General features: G+C 38.3%; 1 protein-coding gene across 1 annotated transcript in view; it reads right to left on the bottom strand.

The window, feature by feature from the left end:
- Positions 1 to 2,461: 2,461 nt before the first annotated feature.
- LOC103611600 (protein patched homolog 1) overlaps positions 2,462 to 10,257 on the bottom strand; it is a gene marked incomplete at its 5' end in the record, with an annotated part of 117,336 nt that continues 109,540 nt past the window's right edge. The window contains 7 exons of the mRNA XM_008629140.1: positions 2,462 to 2,692; positions 3,960 to 4,058; positions 4,696 to 4,851; positions 5,132 to 5,263; positions 5,833 to 5,980; positions 7,646 to 7,767; positions 8,359 to 8,557. Coding sequence (XP_008627362.1) covers positions 2,462 to 2,692; positions 3,960 to 4,058; positions 4,696 to 4,851; positions 5,132 to 5,263; positions 5,833 to 5,980; positions 7,646 to 7,767; positions 8,359 to 8,557 — 1,087 coding nt within the window. The remainder of the gene's footprint in view (positions 2,693 to 3,959; positions 4,059 to 4,695; positions 4,852 to 5,131; positions 5,264 to 5,832; positions 5,981 to 7,645; positions 7,768 to 8,358; positions 8,558 to 10,257) is intronic.

Genomic DNA, 10,257 nt, shown 5'->3' with positions numbered 1-10,257 from the left:
TGACCTGGATGTGTACACCTAAGGATCCTTAAAATAAATACCAAGGTAAAATCCCTTTTCCCCTTCTAACCGTGTCTGACTCTTGATTTTAAGACCAGGAAAAGGCATCAACACCATAACTGAGGAAGCTTATGCTAGTATGCTAATAAGGCTGGGAATGAAAGGATGTCTGCATGATCTTCTCCACTTGCCACTGAATCTGTTTACCTGCCTCTATTGACTCTTCCCAGATGGTCAGAGAGGAGCTCTGCCTGCTCACCCTGCCTGGCAAACTTCCTTGCCACGCTCCTTTAGAGATGTTTAAATCACCCTCGCTGTTCCCAACAATGCCCCCTCCTCACCAAATTTGGTTTTTGGGTCTGGAAGGGGCTCAAGGCTGCTGCTCGTATGTCCCTGGGCTCGGGAACACCCTTGTACAGCTTGATCTAATCCTATTCCCCGGACTTACCTCAGTTGCTGCTGCTGCTGCCTCACCAACTGTTGCTTTTGGTCTTACCTTGTTAAAATTGCCCTCGCTGTTCCCGGAAACACTCCCTCCACGCCTGACCTAATGACATCCTTGTACTCTTCCTGAGTTGCCTGCCCCCTCTTCCAAAGGTCATAAACTCTTTTTTAGCCTGACTTCCAGCAATAGTGCCAAGTTCCGCCAGGCCTCTCTTCTTCCCTGCTGGCTCATCTTTTGGCACATAGGGAGGGGCTGCTCCTATGCCTTTAAGATTTCCTTTTTAAAGTATGTCCAGCCTTCCTGGATCCCTTAGTTTTTAAGGACTGTTTCCCAAGGGACTCTCTGAACCAGTGTCCTGAACAGACCAAAGTCTGCCCTCCATAAGTCCTAAGTAGTGGTTTTGCTGACCCCCTTCCTTACTTCACCAAGAATAGAAAGCTATAATTTCTTGGTAGCTATGTCCAAGTGTTGGAGATTAGGATTTTTCCTTTTTTTCTTTCTCTCATGGAATTTTGTCCCATATGTTGCTAAGAGATGATAACTACCAATACTTAAGAGAACAAAAGATGTGGCTGGGAGGAGGAGGAGGGGGAAGGGTACAGCTGGCTACTCTCCTATCTGAGGGGTTTTCTCTTGGGAAGGGCAGAGTTACCGCGAGATTTTGGGCTGGGGGGAAAGGGGCTGGGTGCAGCTTCTAGCTCCCTTGCTCTCTCTCTCGGCCGTTGAAATAGGATCTTATTAACATCCGATCTGACTGGAAAGGACCCTCACCATCTATTCGGGTGCCTCAGGGGAAAACCCGAGACCCCGACCCCCTCCCCCTTCCCGGAGGGCGCATCTCTCTGGCTGCATGTGGCAGCTTTGGGTTTTTTCCTACACTGTAGCCATACACCCCCTGCCTGCCAGGACACTCCGCGGCTCCTGCCGCAGCTGCCGAGTTCCTGCTGCCTCTTGCTTGCTGCCCCGGGTGAGCCCACCCTGCCATTCCAGTCTCTGCTCTGAGGTTCCTGCTGCAGCCCATTTTTCACCATCCAGCCCGCCTGCCATTACCACGAAGGAGACGCAACTGAACTCGAGCCACAACACCCCCTGCTGCTGTGAGGGAATCATCGCACCTGCCCCACTCCAACAGCGCCCCTTCTGGCTGTGACTGTAACTACACCAAAAGGGAAGGTACTTGACAGCCGAGAAGGCTGTTACTGGGTTTCTGGTTTTGGTTGTTGTTGCTGCCATTGTTATTTGTTTGCCTTGTTATATATATGCATACTAGTAAATAACTGTTATTCATTTCCTCATATCTTTGCCTGAAAGCCCCATAATTTCAGAGTTATAATAACTGGGAGGGAAGGGGGGGGTCACATTTCCTATTCCAAGGTAGGTTCCCACCTTCCTTGGCAGACACCCGTCTTTCAAACCAAGACACCAAGACAGCCTCTGACCACCACATCTCCCACCAGCCCTTCTCTGTTTATAAACAGCAGGTCCAGTGAGGCACTTCCCCTGGTAGGCTCACTTACCAGCTGTGTCAGGAAATACATGCTTCAGCACAGAAAAATCACATTTTCTCTCAAAACAGAACAGAAAATTCTTGATGAATTTTTCTCCAACATTCTGCTAAAATTACATTGGGAACAAGTCATTACAAACTGCTGCAGTAATTATTAATGTGGCAAATGCATTTTTGCTGCTGTCATTGAACTTAGGTTATGGTTTGTAAGAGCAGAAAATTGGACAAACCTCAATGAAAGGATTAAATGTCTACTTAGAAATGTGATGGTGTAAACTAGAGTACAGTGTACTGGTCTAGACTGCCTGAAGAATTCAAATCTTGCCAGAGACTTGTTTCTGCTTAGTTGCATACTTCTTGGGTTTTGCACTCAGTTGGGATGGGGCAAGATATTCATTCACCCACGAACAGGATGTGAAAGACTCAAGGCGTGAGAAATGGAAGGAGTAGAATCAAGAGGAGAAAGCAGTTGGTTATCACAAAGAATTATAGTAAACAATGATCCCATATTAGTTGAGTGAACTGCAGAAGCACTGAACATGGTCTTTAATATTATCATTCATTTCCATAATGACACTATCTACAAGAGCTAACAAAACAACATTAAAACTTACTTGGAGTGAAAATGCTCGTAAAGCAGGAATAGGGATTAAGGCAGCCATACAAAAAGCAGTAACATTGCTGATAGATGTAAGGGCTACACTTGCTCCTGTTCGCTTCAAGCATTCACCTGTTCTGTCCTGCAAAACAAAGTCAAATGAATAAGGTAATGTCCTGCAAATGAAGGGATCATCCTACAGATATAACATGGTAACAGTGAAAACTATTGCAAGGAAATTCTGAATAAAAGTATGCATTTGAGAGTTTTTAAGAGTAAAAAATATCCTAAGTACACTGTCCAGGAGAAAAGCAGATAATGTATTATGCCAGTTTGGACAAATTTGGAGGAAAAATATCCTCTGATAGAAGGCAGGTTACAACCACCCCTCCCTCACCAGGTTCGGGAAAAAAAACCCTAAGTCCTAGGAAAACAAAGTTCAACTCTGTCTCCCTCTGGAGAAAAGGAGCTGAAAACTGGCTGAAAAGCAAGAAGGGTGCTTCCTCCGCTCTTGCTGCAGCAGGACGCAGAGGAGTGTGTGTCTGTGTCCCTGAACAACTGCTTTGAAAAGTTCGCTCAATTTTTTCCTCTCCCCCCTCTCAGGCTCAGTTTAAAGGCACAGAAAGGCACAAAATTAATTTCTGGGCATAGAGCAGCAATAGGGGATACACATCAGAAACGCACCACAAGACGTATTAAGTGCTTACATTTTTTGGGGGTAGCAAACATTATCAAAGATGACACTGGCTTTAAAAGTCAAAGCTAAATGGATACTGATATTATATCAAATACATCAATTAAGTAGGATGTGTTTTGTACCAGTGCAGTCACTTGCTGTTCTTAACATTTTTCATTGAAAATAAACATGCATTAACCGTGTAGATACATAATGTCTTAAAGAAGCATGTAAGAAAAAAACCCAGCAAACAGAAATCCCAGGAACCACACAAAAGCCAGAGAGAATTAAACACAGGACCCTTTCCCAATGCAGTAGGTTATTTTGAAGCATATGAAGGTTATAGCACAATGAGTTTTCATCGCCTGCATCCCAAACCAACTGGAAAGAGCACATGGAAGACATTGCTTGTACAAAACAAAACTGACAAATATACATTGCATTTAAATGATTTGTACTTTGGATATGAAACTCTGGACTGGCAATAAAAATGTCAATAAAAGGAAAAGATTATAAAAGTGAGGAGGATCTTAGATTTCATAATGTGAATATGTGAATGTCATGGTTCATTATAAATAAAAGGAAAATACACCAGGCCCTAGGACAAAGATCTCTAGAACAAAAGATTTTCTAAAAAATCATTACTAACTAATTCTAGGTATATTTTCCTCTACAAGGCTTTTTCTTTTACTTTATTCTTTTATTGTCCCCCAACACCCCATTTTTTCATTACCTCAAATGGAATTCTCTTATTCTGCCCTGTTTCACTAAATGCATGTACCAGAAGGAATATATCATCTACGCCAACTCCAAGAGCAAGAAAAGGCAAAACCTTGGGGAAGAAACAAAACAAGCAAAAAAAACAAGAATGTTTTTATATTATTCTTATGATTTACCATTAAGCTAGTCATTAGCCAGTTAATCAAAATAGCCTTTACACTTCATTCTGAACAGAACTCCAAGGCTAAAATTAAAATCAATATGATGCAATACAGCTATTAACTTTCATTCTGAAAAATTGATGAGAAACTTGCAGTATACCATTTACATGTACAAAACCTCACTAAAACAAATTCAAGTTTTTGGTAGGCAAAGAATAACAGATAATATTTCAAGTTATTTTCAAAATATTATCGGGAGTTGAACATCCTGATATATTTGGATGTAAGGGCAAAACTTGCAGCTTTTTGTGTACAACCGGATGTTGCACTCATATTGAGACAGAAAAACAAATACCCTAGAATCTACATAATTAAACTGCAGGATATCTGCCTTTTTCTTAAAATCATTTGGCAGCACGTTCTCTTAATTTCTCAGAGCAAGCTACTAGATAGGAGAAAGTATTTTGATTTTTCTATTTTTACTTGTATCTTTCTCATCTTATGTTTTTCTTCAAATATCAATTCAGATGTGTTTATTTACTAACAAAATTCTTGTAATTTAGCAGCAGACTTTTGGCTCCTTAATACCTGAGTTGTGGCAGCATTAAAGGAAATTCCAATCAATGAGCACAGACCCAGTCCTGCACCCACTGAGAGAGCAACCAAGAAGATTCCTGCCAGCCCCACAGCACCCTGAGACTTTGCACAGTCCCACCGCAGCATAGTTAAACAGGCATAGGCAAGCTGAAAGCAAAGCAAGGATTGGATTAGAAGGGATCCTTCTCTACTGGCTATCTCCCCCAACAGCATACATAGCTTATAAGTGTTTTTAAACAGAACAGACATATCAGAGATGTTACATAGAGGAATAAGTGACAACCCCGAGGCAAATGTTTACAAACTGCAATTTTTATTTAAAGTATTATGAAAATGTTCTGGACTGTTGACTGGTAACAAGAAGGCAGCCATTTGAGCCCTGGTATACTACTGGAGTCAATTAAATAAATAGAATTTGATTTCTTACCATTAGTAAGTAGCCACTAGCTACTCTGATAACACTGACATCAGAAAATGACTTTAGAATATCATCCAGGGTAGTTGTAGTAAAGGAAAGCACCTTTTGAGTAGAGTTTTGTGCAACACTTTGATGAACAACCTACATAAAGAAAAATAAAACTTAGCGTGGCAAAGAAAAAAGCCCATTATCATCTTCTACAGCACATATCTGAAATCAACTACATTTGTCTTAATGTTCCTATTAAAGCACACACTCTGTAACAGAGATTTCACTGAGGCTACATGAAATAAATATTTTTGGTAATTATTTCCTGCAAGCTACTGATTATCAAACAAGAATTTGCATCTTCATTAAAGCCCACTGTATGCACAGCTCATTCAAAACATTCTTCTTTCCATAACTCTGTCATTGATTTGCTGTTGTATGAGATGAGTTTTGCCTTTAATCCAAGGTCCAGCAAACAGTAAAACTTTCATAGCTTCTCATATGTGAGTAAGCAAGCAGCTTCTTAATTAAAAAAAAAAAAAAAAGAAATCAGCCTTTTAAAATAGTTTGTTACAGCATAAGGATAACTTTAAAACCAGGACAAAACACTCAATTTTAGTTTAAGGATTTTCCTTGAGAAAATACTATAAAAAGCTACAACTAAAGGCAGTGGATCTTAGTAAAGTTATATAGCAAGACATCTAGGTTATTGTCTGTTTTACCTCCACATACATCCGCTGCCAGGCTTCCAGAATTGCTGCTGCCTTATCCTCACTCCAGTTGATTTGTGAAACATATTCATGCCCCTTGAAGTGCTCATACATTTGCTTAGGAGTCATTAACTGAAACATGGTTTGCAAAGCCTGGGCACTGTAACGGAGAGAAGAGAGAGGAGAAAGATGGATTAAAAAAAGCATTTTCAAGAAATGTTTCTTCACCGTATAAAGGCTCAAATGAGAGCCTAATAGGAGCTTGCACAAATTCTTGATTTTATAGGCCACATGTTGATATTAAAATTGAACAGAGTATAATTACCATGTATCTGGTGAAGCTGTACTAGTCTATATAGTACTGATGCTAAGTCTATATTTCACTGAATTTAGTGAGTATTTTGCCATTATTTTCAATAGGATCAGTTTCAGGAGCAAAAAATGGAACCCTACAAATCACTTATAACGATCATGACTGACAGACAGATTGCTATGAGAAGGACACAGGTGTGAGAAAGAAACAAGCCTGACACTACAGAAAATTCCTGGGAAGCGTGGAAGAAACTAAGATTACACACTATCTGAGAACAGGAAAGGCATCCTGTTTTCTTCGAAGCCTGCAAACCTTGAGGAAACTAACTGTCAGGCCAATGGATTTATTACAGGACTGCAACTGGGTTGCATGCAATGGACTGAACAGAGATTCTCACACTAAGTGTATAAGTACTGTCTTAACTCTGCAATAAACAGATTCATTTTGCTCTCGGTTTATGAGTCTCGCATCCATATGCTGACACACAGGAACAGTTATTCCTATAAGATATTGAAAATGCTGTTGGCAATTTGTCATTTGAAGACCTTGGTCTTTTCCATACCTTGGAGAGAAATGCTAGACTAAACTCCTGACACCTGACAAGCAGCAAACAATACACAAAAGACAATAATTATCCATTGTAAATTTACACAGTATGTAACTATATCCAACAATTTTAGAAGCTTAAGGAACTATTTCATTTTTCACAAAGAATAAATACTTTGGCTATTTTTTAGAAAACACTAAATAAATATTCAATATTTAATGTCAATGAAAAAAAACATAAAAACCCATATAAAAAGTTCTAGTAAGAATTATCTGTATTAAATATGCAAGAATTATAATTCTTTTAGTTTAATATAAATTTGGATTCAGTGTATATATCTAAATAATGTTTTTATATGTCCTTTTTTTAAACACAGTTCTATTTCAAGGAGTTTCCCCCCAAAGTCCAGTGTTCCATGACTTCTTCAAGAAGTCTGAAAGAAAGGGTTTTATTTTGTTGGTCAAAAATGTATTCAAGATACAGTGACATAAAGAATATACTTTTCTCTGTATTGACCTTAAACAAAGAGTTCAATGGAGATTTTGGTTTTCTGATAAAAGTCAAATGAGTGGGCACATTACCAAAGTTATATTTCCCCTTTTTTCCTTTGATCATATTTCAAAACCACAAAGTTGTTCATTATTTTAAATACTGTTCAATGCTTTATACATACACTCTAAACAACAAAGTTGCCAGGAAAAAATTATTTCTGAGAAATGTACACTATCATTTTTAGGTTTGAAGTAGGTACCAATGACACCTCCTTAAATTTAAACAACTGTTTAATAATCACTCTTTTAAATTCTGTCCTTATCAGGGATGTCCTCCTACACCAGGGTTCATAATATGCATCATTCACAGACTTTGAAAGACAGTTGATTTTGCATGATCTGTCCTCCCGCCGAAAAAACCCCAAACTCTAACAAAGAAAAATTAAAATTTTCTTTAAACATTTGTTTGCTTACCTGACAAGTTTACCAGAACTATTCTTGACTGTACCACCTATAATCAATTCCTCCTGCCAATGCATGTATTTTCTTGATAGTCCATAGCATCCACCACTCAAAACAAGAGCCACATCAAGACGCTAGAAAAAAGTTTTAAAGAAGCAATTCATCAGTTGCACAACTTAAGACGAATCCTAAATCAACACCTAGTGCACTGAAATAACAGATATTGAAGATCATCTAGGAAGTCTACAAAGAGAAATGTGTTCAACAAACAGAAATAGACAAACTATCCTGATACTTGTTCACCAGATAGCAACTTCTCCAAAGCCAAAGTGACTGAGAAATGGATATATAAAGCTGGATCAACAAAACTGGCCCTACTTGAAGGAAGACCTTGCTGCACAGTGTCAGTGTACAGCAGTAGCTGTATTCCAGAAGTAACTGTGTCTGCCTGAGGCATGTTGGCTGCTGAAATAATGTGTCCACATTGCCACACCTAGCCAGTAGCTGAGAACTGTAATTTCACTCTAAATATGTGTGATTAATATTGCATCACAGTGTGAAGGAAAGTTAGTTACCCTGGGCTAATGGTATATAATAGAAACCAAATAATTAAATCACTGAAGAACATAAAATATATATTACTTGGAAGGGAATGGCACCCTTTTCTCTCACCACACATACAGAGCCTCCCTTGAAAAGATTTACACAAAGGTAAGCAAACTTACTTTGGTGGAATTTTTGTTGGGAGCTGTGATTGGGCAATCAGGATCAGCAGGATTCAGACAAGGTCGATCCATATAACCATGACCAACCTCTGCTTTTTTCAGCATTTCTTCCCAGGTCTCCACTTGGTAATTTATTTTTTTTAACTCTTCTAAGAATTCTAAGGGGTCAAAGTTGATCCACTGCACAGGAGGTTTCCCTCTATTTAAAAAAATCAGGGGAAAATGACAAAAAAAGAGACAAAATAAGTACTGAAACATAATTTTTTAATTTGTATTTTTACAGATGCTGAAGTTGTTTTCTGTTACAAGTTATAACCCTTTCTGGTAAGGTTGTTTCATAAAATGAAATGCATGTTTTAATTATATTTGTTTATGCATACTTTTCTTGTAGCTCTGTGGTGATTTTAACAAAAATAGTACTTACATACCAATTTACTGTATGAAAGGGAATATTCCCCTGTTAAAAATAATTTCATTTACAAACCAAGTAAAACAAACCATCAAGCACCTAAATAACAAAAAAGCAGCCAACTGCTGCTTCAAAGAATTTGGAGGGAGAAAAAGGGAGGAGGCTGAGGAAAGAAATCCTTTCACATAGTATCAGATTACTTTTTGCTAGTCTAATAATCATCGTCTAAATGTAATCAATCAATATAGCTGGTTGTTTTTTATCTATAACAATTCTGTGCTCCTGCAAATGCCCTGGCTGCTTGACTATCAACCATCAAGCTTTCCTGCTACTATGGCTGTCATCACTATCACTGCCACATCTCTGACCCTCCACTTTTGAATTTGTGACGTTGACAGACTACAAAGGCTTTTGGCTGCCTTATTCTGTGATTCAAACCACAGTGTAATTGCTTAAACAGGCTTAATTCTTTATTTGAAATCTCTCAACCAGAAAATGCAACCCCCCCTTTATTTCCCCATCTAAAACTGTACACTAAACATTAGGAGATAGCCATTGCAAATTGCTTTCACAGAGACATGCAAACCAGGACAGAAACAATAATTCAAATGTTAACTCTTGCATAAATAACAGAAAACACCTGCACAGATTAACAGTTAACTCTTTGAATGATCCAGGAAATACAATATCACACTTATATTTGCTTTCTTTAATGATCTCATAAGCAAAGGATTTGAGTTTTATTCCTTAGGAAGACTTGAGTATTTAACCAAGAGGCCTAAATTTTCTTAGAAATAAAATTAATTCCAAACCAATATTTTGTAGTTTGGGGGGATGGGAAAAAAAAAGAAGGAAAAAGGTTATTTCCAAAAAAAGCATACATTTAAAAAAGCTTGAATTCAGAATTTATATTTCCTTTTGCATGCCAGCAAAACAAAGAAAAGTAATGACACAGGACTTAAATTGATGCATACATATCATCTTTTAAAAAATGAAAAATATTTGTTCAATTAAAAAAAAATCCATGCATGTTTTCTGCAAAGACACTACAATTTATTTTATTATTCTAGTGAGTTGACCCTGGCTGAATGCCAGACACACACCAATGCCTATCACTCCCCTCCACAGCTGGACAGGGGAGAGAAAATATAATGAAGGGTTCATGGGTTGAGATAAGGACTGGGAAATATCACTCACCAAATACTGCCACGGGCAAAACAGACTCGAATTAGAGATATGAATTGAATTTATTAACAACAAAATCAGAGCAGGAAAATGAGTGTAGGAACCCAGAGTGCCAAGAATATTTCTCTGCCTGTTTTTAAGGGTTCTTACCCCCCTGAACAACACTGTTTTAGCCTCCAACCTTGGAAAAAACTACCAACGATCAGACAAGAACTAGAAAATACAGTGGTGTGAATTAGGTGATAGACTACTATGTAAGATTGTCACAGGGTGAAAAATTTAGAGGTTTTGGGCTTCTCTTTGTA

This window comes from Corvus brachyrhynchos, unplaced genomic scaffold (assembly GCF_000691975.1).
Source record: "Corvus brachyrhynchos isolate BGI_N302 unplaced genomic scaffold, ASM69197v1 scaffold483, whole genome shotgun sequence".
NCBI classification, from domain to species: domain Eukaryota; kingdom Metazoa; phylum Chordata; class Aves; order Passeriformes; family Corvidae; genus Corvus; species Corvus brachyrhynchos.
This window is presented reverse-complemented; position numbering and strand designations above follow the sequence as displayed.